The sequence below is a fragment of the Limulus polyphemus genome, unplaced genomic scaffold (assembly GCF_000517525.1).
Source record: "Limulus polyphemus unplaced genomic scaffold, Limulus_polyphemus-2.1.2 Scaffold495, whole genome shotgun sequence".
In the NCBI taxonomy this organism is placed as follows: Eukaryota; Metazoa; Arthropoda; class Merostomata; order Xiphosura; family Limulidae; genus Limulus; species Limulus polyphemus.
The window spans coordinates 224,611-248,340 of record NW_013666105.1 but is presented as its reverse complement, the minus strand read 5'-3'; the positions used below and the strand labels follow the sequence as shown (position 1 = coordinate 248,340).

Below are 23,730 nucleotides of genomic sequence, written 5' to 3'. Positions count from 1 at the left end.
TAACTTGATGGTGCTGTCAGTTGAGTCAGAACGAATGGAGCAGCATCTCGGTAACTTGATGGTGCTGTCAGTTGAGTCAGAACGAATGGAGCAGCATCTCGGTAACTTCATGGTGCTGTCAGTTAAGTCAGAACGAGTGGAGCAGCATCTCGGTAACTTCATGGTGCTGTCAGTTGAGTCAGAACGAGTGGAGCAGCGTCTTGGTAACTTGATGGTGCTGTCAGTTGAGTCAGAACGAGTGAAATCGATTAACTTAGATGTTATTCATGATTGCTTTTGGAATCGTATTGCTGTTGATCGTTTATGAGGATAGTTGTTTACATGTTTCATGTATAATGTTTTCATATTGTATGCAGGGGTTAAATTGGGGCGGAACGGTCCGGAACGGCTTTCCATCTCTTGAGGATACAAGCCATTAGCGTTCCTGGAATGTCAAAACGGATCATGAAAGGGAGTTCCACTTCTTTCAAAATCCCCGTTTAACCACTGGTTGTATGTAGCTATTATGTTGCATATACTATACATATTGTTTCATGTAAGCTGTACATACGTTTATAGATACATGTATGGAATGATATTTTGGAGTACAGTGTTATGCCTGCTGTTATTGTGTGACCTGTCACTTACTTCGCACTAAAACATACAACTGATACACGTAAATAGCAGTGTATAACCTAGGAAACTGGTGTATCAATATTAAATATTATTGGGCATTTTCCTCTCAAAATGTTTGAATGCCTGACTCCCCTGTTTGCTGTTTTAGTAAATTTTAAAAAATCCTCCAATTTTATTTTAGGGGAAAATATATGCAAGTACAGCATGGTGATGTAAAAATGAGTTTTTACTGCATATTAGCAGTGTATTAATTAGTAGATTTTTTTACATATGATTTTAATTTCAGTATTAACATTTTTTTTAAGTTCTATACAGACTCAGTATCGTGGTCTAGGAATTTAAATGGAATGTTAATTTCCTGTCGAGTTATCCATCTCAGTCATCATATATGTTTGTAATTTCATTTCTACATTCAATATCATAGACATCGAAAAGTAAAGAAGGCTAGACGGAGAATACGTGTTCATTGGGTTTTCAAATTGGTTTGAAAGTTGGAGATTTTTGGTTTGATCATTTTTAGACGTCTTATTTAACCCGCCACGATAAATTAAGCTTCTAATTCCGTTTATTGAAGACACGAGAAGACTTGATTGACCTAATATTGACCCTAGCGGATTTTTAGCGGAGGAATACAAACGTCAATTACATTGGCTTTTTATTGCAAGAGGGTAATTTTATGACGTAAAAAAAATATTATTTTTATTATTCTTATTTACAGCGCCAATTAAATGGTAAAGGCAGTGATAAATGATTAAAACATGCCTGGCATTGTCTGGTGGTTAGGGTGCTCTACTTGCAATATACGGATCACGGGTTCGAATCCTCATCACCGAACATGCTTGTTCTTTAGAGTCAGCCACCCGAGTGTAAAAAGTTTTGGCTTATACAAAATATCCGAGAGGCCGACCCCAAAACTAAATGGGATTAAGGTCAAGTGAAGAAGAAGAGTGTAATAGTTTATAACCAAGCACTTTTATAGCATAAATTACCTTGTTTTTTACGAGAGTAGTTAGCGTTTTAGCTTCGTAATGTTAGGTACTTAATTAGGCCACTGATTCTGAATTATACCTACTTTTATTGTAGTATAGCGATATTAACTGATTGCTTTAATCGTATTGGTTAGTTTGTGTTTTATGTTGTTGGGCCTGACGTGACTTTTAAGATTAAGAGTTCTACAACTGTGACTAGGTTCCCATTACCGCCAAAACATGTTCCACACTTTGTGATCGTGGGTAGACCATATGATTAACGCCAAGTCCTATTATTTTTCTTTTGTTTGTTTGTAGTTAACTGCAAAGTTCCACAATAGGCAATCTGTGCTGTTCGTATTACGAGTATCGAAACCCGGGTTTTAGCGTTGTATGTGTGTGTGTGTGTGTTTTCTCATAGCAAAGCCACATCGTGGTATCTGATATGTCCACCGAGGGGAATCAAACCCCCGATTTTAGCACTGTAAGTCCGAAGACTTACCGCTGTTCCACGGAGGGACACGTTGTAAGCATTCAGACTTACCACTTCGCCACTAGCCGGAGGCAAGGCCCCGTTATTTGGTCGGACAAAAGTATTCCGAGAATTTGTTATGGATACATGTAGTCCTTGAGAAGCTTTGTACGAAAAGTCTAAACAGATTTTTTGTTGTTGTTTTTTTCAAGCGCAAAGCTACACTATAAGTATCTGTGCTATTCCCAGCGTAATAATTGAATCCTGAATTTTAACGCTTTAAAGCACGCACGCTTACCGCTGTGTTGTCGCTCAGATGACATTATGGCCATTTGTTGACGTCGTATCAACGAGCAATGCTGTTTTGTTTCCCGAACAGTATTAGTAGTGACGTATTGGCGTCCAAAACACACTATAGCTTATTGACATCAAAACAATACTAGCATTGTGTTATTGTCATCTAATTACTATTAATTCCCTCGTGTTGGTGCCATAAATTAATATTGTAACTTCATTTTGGCACCAAAATTGTATCTTTAATGTCGTGTTGTATCCTCAAATCCCTTGGTGTGCAAACTGTGGGGTGTCCACCAAGGGGTGCGGAGAGTCGTTAAGGTGGCCGCTCATATATAACCATAGGAACATACAAATGGCATCTCAAAGTACAAATTTAAACATAATGAAGTTTTAAAAACTACCGTACAAATAATACTAAGTAATATAGTAACAGCTATCACTTTCACGCTCCTTTTTTAGTAATTCTCAAAAAATATAATCGTCGCATATCAACAAAACTATCACCTGATTATTCTTAGGCCAACTATGGTGTTTATGTTGAATGCTCAATATTCATATACTGATTTGTTAGAAAGAGGCCCGCCGTGGCCAGGTGGGTAGGGCGCTCGGATCCCAGTGTGAGGGTCGCGGGTTCGAATCCCTCTCACACCAAATATGCTTGTCCTTTCAGCCGTGTGGGCGTTATAATGGGACGTTGGTAAAAGAGTTGGCGGTGGGTGGTGATGACGAGCTGCCTTTTCTATAGTTTTACACTGCTAAATTAGGGACGGCTAGCGCAAATAGCCCTCGTGTAGCTTTGCGCGAAATTCAAAAACAAACAAACAATTGTTAGAAAGTTTTTTCTTATTAGTCATTTTTTGATAATTTCGGTGATATAACAGCAATATAGTTCAATTCAGAAGTTTTATGACACTGAGTTGTAGCCAAAATAAATTTACCAAGTAGTGTTTCAGCTAAGACTTACGTTACGTTTATGTATTCAATTAGACTACAAATAGGCCTACTATTACTAACGTTATAGAGTCAGTGTTTAAAAAGGTTTAAGTAGTGAATAAATGTTATTTAATGAATATTATTTTGGTATTTTAACACATATATTACCTATTTGGCCTTAAAACATAAAGAAAAATAAACGTTTATTACTACCAAATATATTTTATCCTTTGGAGTGTCGAAAGAGTTGAAAATTTGTGTCGGAATGTTCGCACTGTGCTTTCTACTTCCTGAACTAAAATACAGTTAAAAGGCCCAAGAGTGCTATTTAAGTCTCTTTTAATTTTTCTGCGTAGTTTTTACTAAACATGTGATGATTAAAGAATTAGTTCGAGACTGATGAAATAAGTGAAAAGGGAAGGTACATTTTTGGAGGTACAGACAAATTCATTTTAGTTAAATTCTATAATTTTCGTTAATCATTCAACAATGGTTCCCATCATCTCTGACGGGCTTTTATACTAGTTAACATGATAAAATGACGTGTACAGTATATACAAATAGGTTATATGGGCTGCGGGGGTGGGGGTGAGGGCAACAAATTGCATGTTTAAAAGGAGTGGCTCCATACTAAAAACATTTGCGCACCGCTACCCTAAATAACACTGATAGTCTCGTGTTGGCGCCTCGACATTTCTATAGTAACCAAGTAATGTTGTCCTGACTAGACTGTAGGGCACACCGAAGCTGAACGTGCACTTCTGATAAAATACAATTGAAAGTTTGAAATGCGTGACCGAGACTTATTAAAGAAACAAAGTATAGCACGTCACAGCGACCAGAACTGTAAAATATCTTAACATGTTATTAGATATTTTTGGCCACTTCGAATCACCCCTATAAAGTTACTTACCAATGAGATTTCTCATCTGAGTGAATGCTATTGTTGTTTCTGGTTAACCTCGTAATGGCCCAAAATCGAAAATAATAAGTAGCTCGCGTGACATCTTTCTCGTGTAATTGTGAGTTATTGAAGAGAACCCAGCAGCTGGCGGGGTATTAGTCTAGAAAAAATGCATCTTATCCCACCTGGCAGTCGCCGCTAATACCGTATAATTAAGTTAACCACGTGACTGATGTATACGCATGTGTCAGATCTGAAGTAATTGCTAACTTTACAGTTTTGTGTTTAGAGTCTGAAATCTGTTTTGAAAGCGCTGAAACTTAGTATTTACTTCCATAATCCTCATATTTCTAATTAGTTAACACATCCCACCTTATTCTCCAGATATGGCACCATCAGACTGCCATTTCTATAGTTCGCTGCAACACCATCTTAAAAGGGAAAACGTATGCAAGTATGGAAGGTGTTAAAAAGGACATCGACATGTTCTTTGCTTCAAAGCCAAGTGATTTTTTGATCAGGGCATTAACAACCTTTTATCTTAGTTTTTGCACACTTTAGCTCTCACTGTCTACCGCTAGAGCAGTGCTACGAGGAGAAACAAGTCCTGTGCTATATAACCTTTATTTTAGGCTTCAAAGATGCGATATTAACTATATATGAGTTTGGAATTTTGTAGCACCATGAAGAAAAATGATTCCCCTTTGAACTTTTTAAAGTTTACAGGTTTTAAGTTTCAGATAGGTATAAATATATTGTATACTTCCAACTATGTTGTAAGTTGTGTTTTAAGAAGGAAAATTAATTGCATGAACGACCAACGTTGCGTGTAAGTTCATAAGAAACTGCGTCGGTGTACTAAAACGCAAACAGCTCAATATGTGATATTGCTGTAACAGCGCGAGCCAGACTTTCTTAATACAATCGATTGTCACTAATGGCGTGTCTTAACAAAAGCGACATTTCCAGGTGGCCTCCGTCAGCTCTGAATAAGTCTGTAAAGGTCAAAGTTCTGGGAAATAATGAGAAATCATTGCACTTTTAAAACGCGGAGCAAGAAGAGGCACATGTGAAGTGCCTTGTATTATAATGGACAATGCACATAACGTCTGTAGTAATAGCGTTTTAGTTAGTATGTTTTAATAAATGGCTTCTTTATCATCTTCTTCATTTTTCATATGTTTCTTTTAATCGCGTTGGAAGAAATATGTAGTCGGATCGGTTGAATGATCAAAGACATATTTTCTTGACTGTTACAAGTTGCATTTCCCCTAGCGGTAATCATTTTCATTAATTGAAGGCGGCCCATAATATTCTGCATCGATAAAACTACCAACCTGAAACGGCTCGTTATTACATATTACATATTACACAGATAAAACATCTAAAGACGGTAATGGATGTGAAGTCAAACCATTAATTGAAGAGATAACGACACTTAGAATGGACAGGAACATTTAAAGGGGTGTAACTATTTTGAAAAATGTGTCATTTTAAAACACCTAGAGGGAAAAAATATATTTCTGAAACTTTTTGAAAATCGTAATGAGTGTATGATAGCATATTAACCACGCGCAAAATTATGTTTTAATAGAAGTGATATTAAAATTGTAATAAAAAATCTATATGTGGTATTTGCAAAAATGTGTAGAGTGGCTCAATAAAAGTAGTGTAAATTTATATAAAACTTTTATCACTCTTAACATAACGACATATCGTTGAGTCTACGGACTCGCAATGCTAAAATCCGAGGTTCGATTCCCTGCGGTGCTTTACTATAAAATAAACAAACATGATGACATTTTAAAGTAACTTAAATCTAGTGGAAGATTGAAACTTCCAGAAATGTTGAGTGACATACTAATAAAAATAAAACAGAAATAATTAGCCTAAGAAGTAATTGAAAATCATTAAACTAAAGCCGTCTTACGATACGAGAATGTTGTGAGAGCAAGGTAGAAAACTTGTATAGAAGTTCTCTTTGGATGTTTTAAAGCTTAAGAAGTTCTGAGTTATGGAGATTATTCAGATTATATAAGTCTGACCACACATATTCTCATTCCGTTTCCACATCTTGTATGTTTTAAAGCTTAAGAAGTTCTGAGTTATCGAGATTATCCGGATTATGTAAGTCTGACCACACATATTTTCATTCCGTTTCCACTTCTTGTATGTTTTAAAGCATAAGAAGTTCTAACTTATGGAGTTTATTCAGATTATATAAGTCTGACCACACATATTTTCATTCCGTTTCCACATCTTGTATGTTTTAAAGCTTAAGAAGTTCTGAGTTATGGAGTTTATTCAGATTATATAAGTCTGACCACACATATTTTCATTCCGTTTCCAGTTCTTGTATGTTTTAAAGCATAAGAAGTTCAGAGTTATGGAGTTTATTCAGATTATATAAGTCTGACCACACATATTTTCATTCCGTTTCCAGTTCACAACCGCCATCACTACTCCATCTTTGTGCGGAACTGCAAACTGATTCTCCTGTTGCGACGAGAGTTCTACCAGGAGAGACCAAGTGTCTTCAGACCTGCAGAATGGAGATGGAAGATACCGGAAGTTTGTGACAATCAGTGGCATCATTATGGTGTTAGTGTAAAGTTTCCTGAGGTGTGTTTTTTTTGTTTTGTTGCCTTTCTTTAACACCTGAAACGCGTGTCGTAATCATAAGCTTACATAATGCCATCCAAGAAAAAGGATATTTAAATGTATTAACATAACGTTAAAGGCATTCTCGTAAATAGTTAGATATGCTAAGTGACATTTGAAGGTTTGTGACAACTTAGTACAGGGGTTGTTTTAATGTGCAGTTGGAAATTGAGTTTTATGCAGTTGCATTTTTACATGTAAACGTTGGAGAGCTGTAGAACTACTAACGTTTCTCAATAAGTGTACATTATTTTTTAACTATAATAATAATGGACCCTACAATATGTAAAATAACGCTCATTGCCCTCCAGGGGATATTACAATGTGGTACACATTTTAACCTATGGCTTTTGCAGTTCTGAAAAATTCTTTCAGATAGCCCCTGATTTAGTATTTGTATTTAATAATCTTAATGGTTTAACACACTATAAAAATACTACTGCAACGTTTTTCAGGTCATTCTCTTTGTGGATGGAGATATGTTTACTGCTTCTGCTAACAATCCAGAAATCATTGATGATTGGCCCTTACATCCCATGAAAGATGTCAGAAGTGTTTTTGTTGTAGGTGCTTGCTGGCAAGGTGAGAGAACTTACATAGTTGAAACATATGTAATGATAAACTTGGTAAGGAATTCATATTTCATCAGAAAATCTAATGTAAAATATTTTAAAAAAAAGCGGAATTCCAGTAAACATGAGAGCACATAAGACACCTGCAACCTTTATAAGGTCACTGCTTTGTTAGCCTTCAGATAAACTAGTATGAAAATTAACCCATATAACAACATGGTAAGGAATAATTCTGCTGATAAGTACAAAATTAAGCAATTGGTTTAGTTGGAAAGGAATTTTTAAAACTTTTTAGGATCAGTAGATATGAAATTAACAAGTGATACATACATTTTATAAACACTCCTGTATGGGGCTATTTCTAACTTGAAACACAACTTCATGCTATAAATAGTTTTTTTTTTTTACTTTTCTATGTTATTAAATTAACCAACACATCATTTTTTGTTTGATACTGTAAAAGATAATTAAGAGATCTACTTGTTAATAATGCTCAAGAAACAGTAGGATAAATTAATTTGCCTTCACATTTTAGGACATGAAAACAAGACTGCCTTCCACTTCCGTGGTTACCTTGCTGGGTTGTCTCTTTTGCGAGAGCAGACTGAAAACCCAGAGGTATTGTCTTGTCTATATCAGTGCAAGGAAAGCCTTGAGGAACCACCAGTTGACTTGCTAGAACCAGGAATGGTAAGGCCTTTGAAGATATATGAAAACAAAATTTTATAGTTTATAGTCGTTGAAAAAAAGGGTCTCTGAAATAATACAATAATATCTTAATTGAATGACATAATCATCTGATTTTTTTCGTGTATGAGTTCACATTGTGCAAAAATTAGATGATTGTTTGTTTGTAATTAAGCACAAAGCTACACAATGGTCTATCGGGTATCGAAACCCAGATTCTAGCGTTGTAAGTTCACAGACATACCGCTGTGCCACTGGGGGGCAAATTAAATGAAACTGGGATTTTTGATATGTATATGTAATGTTCATCACAGAAGCTTTCTTTTTTGTCTAACCAACATATTGATTGTTACTTTCATGAAAAACCAGTAATTTTTTTTATTTCTTTCCTACTGCTACACTAACTTTAACTTCATCATGCTAATATCTTGATCTTTCTTTTACTTTGCCAGTAAATGTACACTTTGCTCATTAATTTGTATTTATCTTAATTAATATTAAATTCCAATCAGAGCAATCTATCTACCAAGGTTGAAGATAAAATGTTACATTAATTGTTATCTTTTGTCCTGTTAATACATTAACTTTTTTCCCATTTATTTTGATGCATTAACCACTGATTCTGTCTCACCAATACATTATCTGTACTTCACTTTTAATAGTTGTTTTAGTTCACTTTATTGTTTTGATCCTGTCTTACCAATATAGTGACTTTTGTTGTAATAACATGTTGACTTTTTTCTTTCTGTTCCAACTGAAGGAACTGATGACCAACTCTAAAAAGACACAAGTGACTATTGAAGGGAACAGTCAAGAAAATTTAGAGAAACTAGTGTCAAATGTAATGTACTTAAACACCAGAGAATTCCCTACACCTGGCCGTCGCAACCTGTACATCGACACTGTTGTGATGTGAGTAGAAATTTTTATCTTGAGAAATTGCTTATACAAAGTTTAAAAGGAAAAGTGAATTTGCTTTCATGTACATAAAAATTTATTATTTCATAAAAATTTGGCAATATAAGCTTAAGAGTGAATTATTCCAATTTTATAATATCCTTTTACCTTAAATCCAAGTAAATTGTATAATCAAAATATTATGTATTTTAAAAGGTATAACTTTACTTGGGTTAACATAGTTTAATTAGAAATTGCTAAAGGTTTTAGAATTTCCTCTAAAATATAGATAAATTTAAATTCAGGTGCTCTAGTGGGAAGCCCCAAAAAGTTCCAGAAGTTAGAAGTTATGTGATGGTTCTCAAGCCAGACCTGCCTGTGATCACCATTAATGGCACTTCCAACTTAGCTCGGGAATATGAGGCATTTAAGTTGGGCATTGAACTTTTCAATACAGTCTCTCTCTCTGTCAACCAGCATCACGAGGAGGAGTTTTCAGATGTAATAGTCAGGGCAGACTATAAACTGGACAAGTGTTCTGTGCAGGTTTTTCCTCCTTTAAACCCTGACCATGAATACTTTCACTTACCAGAAAATCTAATGGTGCATCTTGATGTACATCATAAAGAAAACAATGAAGGATTAGTCATCTTTGGTGAGTAAGAATGACAACAAAAAGGTTATTAATGATGAATAAGATTACTTAAAAAAAGTCATTATGATTATTTATATTAAATTAGAATGTAAAATATAACAAGATGGCAAGAATACAAATAATAAATTTGTTTTAAATACTTTTACCTCCTTAGGATCATTTTGCTCACTGCATAGTATTGACTGCTTTTCAATACTATAAGCTGGAATGACTACATGATTGGTTAATGATAAAGATGGGGGGGATACACCACTTCATGATGCTGCTTCACATTGATAATTATAGGCCTGTTGGTCTTATGTCTTGGTAAAAGGTGCTTTGTAAATTCATTTAACTAAATTTATAATTTTGTTGGATAGTCAACATGCTTTCATTAGTTCACTTGGAAGTAATCTTGCTTTTGATATTCTTTGAAGAGGTTACTGCTTATTTGGATGATTGTAATGGTGTGGATTTGGTGTATCTGGATTTTTAAAAAGCATTTGACAAGGTGCCACTTAAAGGGCTTGTTAAAACAATTATCTTTATAGGTATAGGAGATAATTTGGCTTATTGGATAAAAAGTAGCTGGATGGAAGAAAGCAGAAGGTTATTGTAAATGGAGTTCAGGCAAACTGAATTAATGTCAAACATGGGGTACCTGAAAACTCAGTGTTAGGACCTTACATCAATGACATAGGTGAAAGAATTGTCAATAAATTACTTAAATTTGCTGATGATATTAAGGTCTTGGGTATTGCTGGCTGTGGGAAGCATGTTGCTGTTTTACAAAAGGACTTAGATTATTTGTTGAGTTTGGCAAATATATGGAAGATCAATTTTAATTATAAGTGCAAAGTAATACATGTTCATTATCGTAATTTAAATTATGAGTATAATTTTGAAGGGCATAACCAGTGTTATGGAAGAAAGGATCTTGATAGTTTTGTTGATCAGTCTCTTGAGTCATCCAAACACTATTCTATTGTTAGTAACAGGGCAAATAGGATTTTAGGTTTTGTCTACAGATTATGGAATACAGGTCTGTAGAGGTTATGATTTATTGTATAGGTCACTGGTTAGGCCACATTTAGAATACTGTGTTTAGTCGTGGGCTCCTTACCTTAGGAAGGACATTGAATTGTTGGAAAGGGTTCAGAGGAAGACTACTGAGATGACACTTGGAATGCAAAGGCTTTTGTACGAGGACAGGTTAAGATCTCTGAAATTGTTTTTGCATGAAAAAAGAAGAGTTGATGGGGATCTGAATGACATGTTTAAGGTTGTTAAGAGGATTGGTAGTATTGATGCATCATCTTTTTTTTTTCCTTTCTGGTAATAATGGTAGGTTTAGAGGACACATATACATTTTAGCAAGTTAAGAGTTATTTTCAGCAAGACAGTTTTATTTTTCTAACATGATAATTGACCTTTGGAATGGGTTGTCTTCATATATGGTGGAAGCAGTAAATTTAAGAGAGTTCATGGGGTAGCTTGATAAATATTTGAATAATAAGGGCTGGCTTTGAGGTGTTTTCTGTTTTTATTGTTTAGTTTATTTGTATTTTGTTATTTAGTTTTACAGATTTCTTCTCATTTTCAATTTTTTTTTTATCTAATTGAATACTCTAAATTTATATTAAATGTAATTATTTATTAATTTTGTACATTATTTCAGTTATCTTTTTTCATTTTTAAGAAAAAGTGCTGTGTTCTGAATGAAATAATGGAAATTAATAATGTTGTAATTTTTTTTTCAGGGGCTGACAAAATTCACAATTATGAGCTAATTCTACGGCAAATTATATACTATAATCGCAAGCCAGCCTACTATCTTAACCGTGCTTTTAAACTTGTTTGTTCTGAACTCAACAACCGATTTGTCAGCAACGAGTACATACAGACGGTAAGTTCTTTGTTAGTTATTTGTAGCTACCAGATATCATAAGTACTGTAGTACTTATAGTAGGAATGGGCCAGATGTGCATTACAAATTAAAATCACACACACAATGTTGAGTAGTAAACAAACCAACTGCAAAGTAACAAGCCACCAATACACATGAGAAAGTCGGTAGAGTAAAAACAAAAATTTCACAAAACCACAAATTTGTCATTCTGACTATCTGACTGATACTTGGTAATAACAAACAATTACAATAACCATTTTGCAACACTACTAAGGAGTTAACAATATACTTGTAGCCATTTTCTATGATAACAAGCATGCTCTGTGAGTTTCCAGTTAACAACTTGCACTCATATCACACGCGGGTGTAAGATTACTTATGCACACTTGCTACATGATCAGCCTGCAGCTGTATCAGCTAGATAGAAAAATGTGGACTATGTAGATTCTCTAGATCTCAGTTCTAACTATGATCTAAACTTCGAAAGTGAAGTTTTCAGTTCCATACATCTGTTGTCTCCCATAAGCAAAGTATGACTATTGGTGCTTCCTGTGTCACTTTGGACATCAAACACCCTCTTTATGATGTCATGCATTTTGTCAGGGTCACATAATTTGATTATGTGCATGTGTGTGTACTTGGTTGCTGAAACAAAGTTTACAACAAAGAAATTTACCTATATATACACCTTTCATTTAGTTTGAACAATTAAGTTACAGGAAGTAGGAATGGGTGGAACAATGCCTACACCCGCGTTGAGGTTGTACTGTATCAAAAACCACCAAGTTTTGTAATGTTATCCCACCCATTCCTACCTGGTTTCCTTACTTTTTTGGTGCTCTCATTCCTACTTCCTAGTTTTGCTATTTAAAAATTTTTATGCTTGTTTAAATATCTTAGTGTATACACTTAAGTTTATTATTGCTTCATTATTGTAAGATAGTTCATGTTATGTTTGTTTTTAAAAAAAAACTTGTTTATTTCCATGTTTTTTATTATTATTTCAGATTGGGATGTATTCCAGGTTCCTTTAAATTAGCAAAAATAATTTATCAATCTTCTACATTTGTTTAAAACATAAATTTATGGTAGGAAGCACTGATTAGAGAAATATATTACAGTACCATAGTATGTTACTGATTAATGCAGCATGTTTGTTGCTACTGTGGTAATCAGATACACTGATTTCCAAAAGATATGTATCAGATGGCTATGGTACACAGCAGATTGTAGGATAAGTTAAGCAGGGAATAAACTGAACTCAAGAAGCAAAGGAAAAGACTAAAGCAGACATGAAAACAAAAGTAAACAGTCTGTATTTCTGTAATAACACAATGATGACAGTATTGGGGCTTTACTAAAGTAGTTGACTTCTATGCTCTCTGTTAATAGAATTCCAGAATTGTAGATTATCTTGGTGTTAGATCATTCTCATTACAAATTGAGAGAAAGTAAACTCCTAGCTTTTACTAACTTGTACAAGTCTCTGTCTCATCCTTCATATTGAGTTTGACCTGCACTCCAAGGCAACAATGGCCAAGAAACAAGTTAAAGAAAGCATAAACCTTATTGAGCAGTCATTTGCATATGTGACCTTTTGTCCACAAGAAGAGTAGTGCAAATATACAATCCTTCAAATCCTATTTAGAAAGATGCCTACTTTTATTTATGTGCAGAACACCTGCATAAAATTTTGAAAGTTTACCTTAATAAAGATACATTCCTTTCTAATTATGGAAGGGTGAAATGCAGCAGTTCTTTTAACTGCTACAAGTCTTCCCTCAAAAACTATTAACAGATTTGAATTTGGTGAAAAGCTAAAGCAAATATTACTGAGTTTCATTACAATGGTTGTTGGTAGTGATTTGGTAAAGGAACTATCATTCAGCACAGAATGTAATTGACATACATGACCGCTTCTTGGACTGAAAGATTTGGATATTGTTTATCACATGGATTTGATTTTCAGAGATCAGTGTAAGAAATGTGTGCTTTAGCCAGAGCTTGCTCCAGTTTATTTAAGTGTATAATTAGCTGAAGCAATTAAGTAAGTGTTTATGTTTGTGAAGGAAGTCAAAATATCCATCTAATCAAGTCATATAAGATGTTTTTTGTTGTTATTTTTTTTACTCCTTCAGCTAACAGTAATTCATCCACGTGCAGAACCTAGTCATGAGGTAGAAAACCATCTTGATCCTATAGCTTTTGCTCATTCCCATATCAATAAACATAAGATAGATATTCAACAACCTCAAGTTCAGTCAGGCTACATTAATGCTAAACTCCTGGACAGTGCAGAAACTGTAGCCAAGACTTCTGCAAGTAAGTTAAATGTCTTTGTAGTTGTTTGTAAGTTGTCTCACTTTTTTTTCAGTTTGAAGTTCTATACCTTTAATTTGCTCTATACTGTCTGCTAGACATACAAAAATGTTGAAAAAATGTTTCCGGCCATGGTATAAGGTGTTTTTCTAAACATTAGACTAAACAAGTTATATTAAGTCTGTTGAGAGAATCTTGTTTTGAAGTATGTAATTCTTTAGCTACAAAATATTAAGCAGTATTAACTGTCAAGTATGTTGATACATTTCTCATGCTTATTCATCTACGCATGACTTGTGAGGAACATTTAAGTTTCTTGTGTTAGTTTAACTTTGAAATATATAGCAAAGACCATGCTATTCAACTTATTCATGATCATGCTCCATCCATATATATATATACTCTCACTTTTACAGCTTGTCATTAAGATGGTTTCCACAATATTATTTGTGACCCCAGAATCTTACATTTTCATGTGCAAAGTTGTTTCTCAGATGAGGATATAGAAAAAATTAATGATTAAGAGTGTGTATCAATATCCACATCTTTGTAATGGAGGTTTTAGCAACACTCCATGCTTGGAAATGTGCAAGTATTTACTTGTTTTGCTTACTTATCTTGTGGTTTTATATGTGCTAAGTCATAAAAGAAACTGTGGGCTGTGCTCTTACATGTGAGATTTTAAAATGTTTTGTTCTGTTTAATGCTATTTCCAAAGTTATTAAGATTGAAGCACAGTAATTCATATTTACAAAGAAATATACAGACTTACTCCTTTTAGTTTTTGAAGGATTAGAGAATATAAATCATTATAAAGTTTCTAGAGAATGTAGGCTTAGCAGTTAGTATGTCTGAATATGAAACAAACACAAATTTAGATAACACTTGGATCACTTGACTCTTATTTTGATGTAATTACTTCTTTTCAGTTAATCAAGTGTAAGATAAAGTCGTTAACAAAAGAAAAATACAAATTATTTTCTAAACAGGCCATGCCATGACTATCATCATAGTTGTTTGTGTTGGCTTCCTTGCCTTCATGATTGTTCTGGGAGTTATTCGCATCCGTGCAGCTCACCATAGGTCTCACAGTTCCAGAGATGATGAACAAGAGATGGCCTGGGATGACTCCTCCTTGACAATTACAGTCAACCCCATGGAAGTAAGTACAATGACCTTAACATCATTGCCTATTGCATGTATGTAAATACAGTGGCTATAACATCATTGTTATTTCTGTAGATGTTAGTATAGTGACTATAATGTAATAAACATAAGTGATGACTTTGTATGTTGTATTTACTCCCATGAGATACTGATTTTGTATGTTCATGTTAACTGATCATAAAGCTTTTCTTTAATGACTTGTGATTTATACTCTTGCTGTGATGACCCTATGTATTATGTTTTAAACATGTAATTCAGGTATTAATAACAATAGCTGTAATGACATTGTCATAATACATGGTAAGGACACTGAGAAAAGTCTTCATAAATCCCTTATGTGTCGATAAGTACATTATTTGTCTTGCTATTCATAAGAAAATGAACATGCATACAACTCAAGTTTTGCTGACATACACTGAAAAATTAAGTTTCAAAAGGAGTGCACATTCCATAAAGACATTATGCTGTTTTTCCAAAGAAGAAATTTGAATTGATTACTGAGCAAATACTTTTTGTTTATATCTCAGCAAGTTGAAGAGCAGAAAGAGACACGAACATCACACAAAAATGATGACAGTGATTCAGATGATGGAAGTAGCTACCATGAAGGAGAGAGTTCCGAGGAAGAAACTGAGAAAGTAAAAGAGCGAGAGCTGGAGTGGGACGACTCAAATATGTCATTCTAATTCTGTATTTTCTGTTTCCCTTTCCCAGAAAGTCCCTAACTCCTCATGTTGAGACATTGTCTATATAAGCTGTGTACAAATGATACAAGAAAAAAACCTCTGTATCTTATTGTACATATATAAATACAGAACCTTGTTGTGATGGAGGAAAATGTCTTATACTTTATTTTGGCTAATTTTGTTGCTTTCATTACTTCATTGCTACATTATTGTTTCCCTATTACTACTTAAATTTAGATTTAGTATCAGCTGAATTTATAGTAAATTGTTTTGAAACAGTGCCATAATAAGTTTCATATATTTTGATGGTATTTTTTTATGTTTTGACAAAAAATATATATATGTATATTTATAAATTTTCACAACTTTTTGTTATGGCACAATTCTTAAACTTTCCAATTAATTCTAATTAACAGCACCTTTAAACCATGATCGTAATTATGCTGTAGACCTGTACTTTGTAAAGATGAATAATTAGTAGATTGTGATAAGCACATGTGTAGAGAAGCTTGCAGTTTCAGTGTGTTGTAGTGAAGATAAATACCTTGTCAATGTAGATCAGAGAGCTCCGGAGTTTAATCTTATTGTTCTTATGAGGTGAACTGAATAACATATCCAAATCTATGTATTCTTGGTATTTTACTAAAAGTTTTGCTAGAAGTCTTCCTGTAATCTTATTCAGTTGTAACTGTGTAGTTTTAGTCAATGCATATGAGATGTATCTACTACTTGTGTGTGATTCCTCTTCCCCTGTCCATATGTCACTGCATATACTTATCTTTGGGTGTTCGTAGATGTGTTTATATATGTGTGGGAAGATGAACATGGTGAACAAGATTTCGGAGTAAAATTTCAAATGAAACGATTGTTGTGGCATGACAAGATTAGCATTTCTTCTGACAACAGTATTGGAATGAGCAGTGCCATAGCCATGAAGAAGTTTCAGGGGGAGGTTGCTGTTGACTTAATGTATTCAGCAAAACTGGATGGGGTTGTTAAGTAATCCTCCTTATTATAAGCTATGATGTGAAAAACAAAAGCAACCTAATCAGATTATCAGTAAGGATTATTTTATAACTGCACTGAGGTATCTTTGTAATAAAAAAAATTGTTTAAAGCAAGAGAACAAAGCTACAAAAAATTTATCTTTTCTGAAATTTGGAAGGGGGGCTACCTCTATGAAAGTGGCTTGTCGAAACCCAATCTATAAAAAATGTTAGTACAAAAAACATGGTTAGTGCTATTAATGAACAATATAATAAAGAAGTATAAAGTAAAAATAACAGAAAAAGTGAAATTTTAAAATAAAACATACAAAAGGACTTTATAATCTTGATAAAAAACTTACAAAAGCTTGTCCCAAAGTAGAACTTAACAATCTCAATAAAAAAAAACTCATAAAAGCCTGTCCCAAAGTAGGACTTTACAATCTCGATAAAATAAATTACAAAAGCATGTCTCAAAGTAGGACTTTACAATATTTTTTATTATTATTCTAGCTTCTTCTAAAACGTAATAATGATAATGTTATTGCTATAGTTAGACCCCACTTTCATAGAATCATCATAGATCTTATGGGGTTCTGTCAGTTGATAGACAAGTTTCTCAGGGACATGGGTTTGTAAGAGTTTACTGGAGACTAAAGATCGATTGAAAGAGTTTTAAATGTATCTTGTTTAAAATGTTTAATATGTGTAGCTGAACAAGTCATCTTTGTGGTGAAACATTCCATTTATATTAAACATAAAAATATTGTTTTTATTGTGGGTTTAAGGGTGAGAGGCAGCTTGTGTTGAGTGTTTCTGCATAAGTATCAAGCTTTTAATCTTAAGCTAGTTAATGTTTTTATTATTTTTAGTACTGTATGGTTATTGTAATAAGCATATCAAAATTTAGAAGATAATAAAAATTGTATTACCATTTAGAATATATACACATTCATATTTAGTAGAAACTGTATAAGAACTTGTCAACATTGTTTCCACCTAGAACATTTTTAGATTTTTTTTTCTATAATTTGTCTACTATTGAACACTGTAAAAATACTGGTTGTGATTATTTTTTACAAGTAACCATGGCTGTCTACTTAGAACACTGTAATACTTGTTACCATGATTTATCTGCCTAAAATTGTAAGTTTTTTTTTGTCCAGAATCAAAACTATATTTTATTGTTTCTTCAAATGAAAAGTAAACAATTTTTTCTCATGCCTTCACTATCTACAACATAATAATCTGTTACCATGGTTTCTATACCTAGAAAATAATAATGTATTACTATGGTTTCTTTATCTTGAGTATTTTAGAATTATTTTTTGCCATGATTTCTTTACCTAGAGGAGGAAGATAAGGTTCAGCTATACACTAATTGAAATGAAAACAGGGACATGTAGTTAACTAGAGCAGTCCATAATTGAACCTCCAGTGACTCAGTGGTAAATCTGCAGGCTTATGATTTCTATTGGATAGGGCACAGATAGTTTTGTGCTTAAAAACAACCAAATAAAACCAATCCTTAATTTTTTTTGTGACAAAAGTACATTGTTTATTCAGTTTTTGTAGTTTCACTCTTTGCTCCATTAAATTAAAGTTTCTCACAAAAAATGTCATAAGATTCTGAACCAGTGCATTTATTTCTGTTGGACATAATCTTTTTCTTTTTTTCTTATGGAGTGTTAGAACAGTTGTTGGACATAGTAAGATCATGTGATTTTATGTATTTTATGAAACAATACATGAAAGTGGTTAGTGAGTGATTGTTTTATTGTCTTTTAACACTGAAGTATTTGCTTTTTTACTGAATTTATGTGTGTAGTAGCTTATTTATAATTTCATACTTCATTTTTATATATAAGACAAGATTTAGATACCTTTGGGATAAATAGAAAACTAAATAACTATCTCCAAAATCACATAACAAATACAGTCAAATGTAAATAAGTATTGGTAAAACGAGTCAATTTAACACGCAAAATCACCCCAAATCAAATACTTATGAGATATAAATATTAAACTAGAAAATAAATTGATGAACAACATATATGAATCGACTGTGGGGCAACATTTTAATCTTAAATCTAACAGAAGTATTTGTGTTTTTTTTTCTTTTTTGATGTAGCTAATGCTTTTCATGTTTTAGATTTTCAAATAACAAGAAGCAATATTTTAATTTATAAAGGAGTTTGCAATAATAAATAATCCATGTTAATTTTACCTAAACAAATTTAGCAATTTCAAAAACTACGTAAGTGTAATCTGTATGAGGTAATTTTCACAACAAAAATAAAATGCTACAAATTCATCCCTTCAAGTTTTGCTTGACTTTCTTTTTACCATACTGAAGTTAGCGAATTATTTAAATTTAGACTGGAATTTCTTACTCTATAAGTTCATGTAACTTTTAGTTCTTAACAAGTGATAATAAGTGATTTGAAATAGTTAATGAACTAACCAATATACAAAAACTGGTCGTAATGGAAATTGCTGGAGAAATTGACTACTTCTAAGAAGAACTGTGGCAGGTAACATGTTGCCAACAAGAGAGTTTGTAAACACATCACGAAGAGTAAAGCATGCAGCAGTCACCCAGATCACTGACAAACTTAATTGCATACAGAATATAAGAATTTTCACGTAGACAGTTTGCTGGGAACAACAAAGTATTGGTTATGGTAGCACAGCACTTTTGTGCAAGCCACCTTTTTTGTAAAAAAAAATAGAAATTCTACCTACGTTGGTGCTTTAAGTGTTGGAATTTAACTCTTGATTAGTGCCAGAATGTCATGTGGTCCAATCATTCACATTTTACTTAGTTTTATCAGATGAAGGGATTTAGATGTGTTTAAAGCCTCAAGCATTGAACCCTGAAGGCATCATGCAAACAATTCAGGGTATTGGAGATGTAATGAGAAGGTAAATAATGTTTTAACTGGCAGAGTTTTGAACCTGTGATCTCATTGGAGGGTTTTATTGATGACATCCAAGTACTATTTTGAGATCATGGCTGCACTCTTATTCATATGATGGTAGTATGTTTCATCATGGTAATGATTCCATCCATCTACTTTTTATCATTTAGGGCTGATTTGAGAACATTACATGGAATTGGAACATCTGTTATGACCACCACAGCCTCTGTTATCAACCCAACTGAGTATCTTTGAGATGTTTTGAAATGTCACAGTTTTAATCCTTTCTGAGTCATCTGTGTACCAAACTCTTCAAGGACTGGTACAAATATTCATGGGATGTGTATTACCATTTTTTTAAATCAGTGGCACGTTGTATTGTCAATAAAGCCAAAGGTGGTCCAATGCATGGGACTGTTCTTTATGTCTTGGCCACTATGTTTGCAAAAACAAATCATGCAAATAAATGGTTTTTGTGATGCTGTGTGGTAGTTTAAGCCTTATAAATACAGAATTATTCTCATGTTACAGTTAGTCTGTAAACCAATGGGCAAGAACATGAATTTGTAAAACTTGTGAAGATATTATAGTGAATGCTTGTCTACCAAGGCAGTTTTTATTAAAGACCATTTCTGAGACAGCTACTAAAAGTTATTTGTCACCAGAGTTTATCAAAAAGACAAATGACATGAACATTGTATTCTACAGGTGACAACTGACTGATAGCTAACAAAAGAAAAATCTAGCTGAACAAAACGTTCAGGTTAAATAGATAATGAATTGTGACCCAATTGAATGATTGGATCAGAAGTGATCAGGATTCAGCCATCCTCAATTTTTATCATACCAAGAACATTATAACAAATGCTTGACAATTATCAGCCAGTATGAACACTGCTCTTCTCCAATCCAAAGAAAGAAACTTAAAGTTAGTGGTGCTTAAAGCATAAAATATTGATATTAACTGGTGTAAGATAGTCTAATGAATCATTGTAAATCATCTTCAGTACTAATAGGGTAATTAACACAAGCACTAAATCCTGGCTACACTATTTGTTGTGATGCACCAAAAGAAGTCATTTGAAAACAAGAATTATACTTCCTGATGTTGGCCAGAAAGTGCTTTGACTCAAAAGTTTGACCAGATACCAAGGATTTCGGTGGCTCAGGAGGGGTCAAGCTTGACTTTTCCATTGCTATGGCACATTTCCTTGATTCTCCTTTCCATTTTTTTGCACCACATTCTTAGCAAGTAACTGACGTAGAGCCTATTGCACCCTGGACTTGTAATATATCTTAGGTTGGTAACTTAAAGCAGCTCTGTTCCAGTCAGGGTTATTTCTTTTTGTTCTTTCAGCAGCAGCATGTTGATCTTGCCCCTGGCACTCCCTCCTTTCTTGTGATGCTTCACTGGCTCTGGTTGCTGCACTGGACCTTCAGTTTCTAAGTTATCAAGATCATTCGTGTTCAGGTGTTTCCTCGGTTCTAGCTGCTGCAGTGAACATTCGGTTTCTAAGTTTTCGAGATTTCCACTCCTCAGGTGTCTCTCCAGCCCTTCCAGCTGTGGTGGATTCCTTGTTTGTTTGTTTTTTGTTGTTGAGACTCCCGTTGCTCCAATGTTTGGTTTGCTCACCACAGTGTCACTCTCTTTGTGGATATCTTTTGCTTGGAGAGGTTGGACTTCTTATGTTTTGGCATTTTAGAGGTGATCTGTATGGAAAACAAATGAAAAAGTCTGCAGTGTAAAGGAGGATGCATATATATATTGTTTTAATGTGAAAAAGATAGCTTCATCAGTCAAAGGATTAAGGACGTAGTTCAGCACGTGCATAGATTCACGCTTTGGGGTTTGGTTCTGATATGATTATGACCAACCTGGGTCTAAAGCCATCTGCCTATCAATTTTCAGGTCGACTAGTGAAAACTTTAAAAAGTTAGTTCTGTACATGTGCAGTTACATCTTCACTTTAGTGAGCTTTCATCCTACAATGTCTGAGTTTTCTAGATCAAAGGATTAAGGAAATAGTTCTGTGCATGCACAGATTTGCACTTAGGGGCCCAAAACCAAATAGCCCATGTTCACAAGGAGGTCCAATTTGGTCTGTATGTTAACTCTGGTACAATTGGCCCAATAGTTTGGGCGTGATTGGCATTTCACACAGACACATATACGGAAAATGACTTATTTATAAGATTATGCTATAATTAAACTCACACTTTCACTAGTTTCACTTAATGCTATAACTTGACAAAATATTTCATTTTACACATGATAATATAGTTTTATCTTACACGAGTTTTACAAAGATGGACACTATACTTTCACATATAGTCAATGTCTATGTTTAATTATGTTGAAATCATTATTTTAATGACTGTCCGTAGGATTTTAACAAATATACTGTGACAGTGTTTCAACATGTGATAAAGACATCAATGTCTAAGTTTAATTTTATGTTAAAACGATTGCATATTTTAACACCTGTACTAATATAATTTACTACAACTAAAAATAATAAATGAATGGCTTACTGTTTATCCATCCATTTTCTATAGAAAATTAAAATTGTATAACTCTTCTAGATTGTCACACCTCCAATCTTCTTTGGGTACACAAATCTTGTGAAAGTATGGAATACGATTCTAAAGTGTTCATAGCTTCTTTCAGACAATGTAGGACACTTATTGTTTCACTTTCAAGTAAAACATACATATTATTTGAATGAGACAGTTATTATAACCAATAATTTACTTTTATCGTCCTCCTACAATTAAATATAATAAATGAAAGACTTATTCGATTCAAGTTTACTTTTAATATCTACTTAAATGTGTGAAATACAAATATCCTCACATGGTCACACCAATACAGACTGTTTCTATAAACAAAGGATGATGACCTCATTGGTTAGAAAGAAGAGGCAGAAAACTTTTATTAAAATAAAATTCAATTATAATACATTGTCTCTATGTATCTATATTATACTCAATATTGAAAATAAATGATTCAAACTCTACATAATCATATATTGTCATTAGGTCCTCCATCAGCGATGGACTTGTATGTTCAGACGAAATTTAAGAAAATCATCGTAAATTTAGTATAAATTGAATATATGTTGTTGTTTTTTTGTAGGTCTGTTGGAAGGGAAACTCTGGTTATCTTGGTGTTTGTCTGCTTCTTTTACTTAGCCTGAAACCTCGAGGATGTCGTCAGACACTCAGTCCCTAACTTTTTCTTTTCACTGGCAGAAATAATGCTGTAGTGACAATATGTTCAATGTTGTACACCAATTTACCATCAAAAGAATAGTTTCATTGATATCACAAAACTATTGTAAAAGTGTCTCCCTTCTCTGCTACTCACCTTTTATTCTTTAATATAAAAACTTAATTAACTGTAACTTAAGGACAACCATGTGATAATGTGTTATGACTTTAACTTATTCCTGTTACTCCAATGAACTTTACTAAATTTTTGTAAATCTTATAACAACAGAAGTATAACAACAATTATACACTAACTTGTATGAAAGCTAATTTAATTTTGATAATCCATATATATTTCAGTTTGTATTATTTGTAAATATTAAATGTTATTATGTTGTCAAAGGAATTTGTCCCTCAGATAAAAATTGGAAGATGGATGATACTGATATTTCTTTACATGTCTAAACTATTAATAATTTTCCTTTTCCAAAGTCCTTGAACTGTCGAATATGAATATTCAAATTATTCTCGTTAGTTGATAGAGTGATGTTACAATCATTCCCAGTAGGATAGGCATGAGATGATTCAGGTGCCTCTTCTCGTTGTATAATTGTAGAGGAACCTAACTGTCGTTTTTTTCTGTTTTACTAGTTCTTCTTCACTGTTGGATTTAATCTTTTTCACCATTTCTTTTCTTTACAATATACTAAAATATACAATTGTAATAATTAGAAAACCACAGCAAAATTATATATTATTATAATGAACATGACTGAAAACAAACATTACTATGCCAAAGAAACACTGAAGTTAAATTTATAAGCAAATAAATATATGTAATGATATACTTACGTTTAAAGTCTTGTTCATCATTCTTTCTTCCATGTAGTAG

General features: G+C 33.4%; 1 protein-coding gene across 1 annotated transcript in view; it reads left to right on the top strand.

The window, feature by feature from the left end:
* The window catches only part of LOC106458639 (calsyntenin-1-like), a 65,533-nt gene extending 46,503 nt beyond the window's left edge, over nucleotides 1-19,030 (top strand). Inside the window, exons 8-16 of the mRNA XM_013918164.2 lie at nucleotides 6,633-6,811; nucleotides 7,306-7,432; nucleotides 7,958-8,112; nucleotides 8,870-9,021; nucleotides 9,312-9,661; nucleotides 11,401-11,546; nucleotides 13,688-13,871; nucleotides 14,858-15,030; nucleotides 15,563-19,030. Coding sequence (XP_013773618.1) covers nucleotides 6,633-6,811; nucleotides 7,306-7,432; nucleotides 7,958-8,112; nucleotides 8,870-9,021; nucleotides 9,312-9,661; nucleotides 11,401-11,546; nucleotides 13,688-13,871; nucleotides 14,858-15,030; nucleotides 15,563-15,721 — 1,625 coding nt within the window. The 3' untranslated portion in view covers nucleotides 15,722-19,030. The remainder of the gene's footprint in view (nucleotides 1-6,632; nucleotides 6,812-7,305; nucleotides 7,433-7,957; nucleotides 8,113-8,869; nucleotides 9,022-9,311; nucleotides 9,662-11,400; nucleotides 11,547-13,687; nucleotides 13,872-14,857; nucleotides 15,031-15,562) is intronic.
* The last annotated feature ends 4,700 nt before the right edge of the window (nucleotides 19,031-23,730 follow it).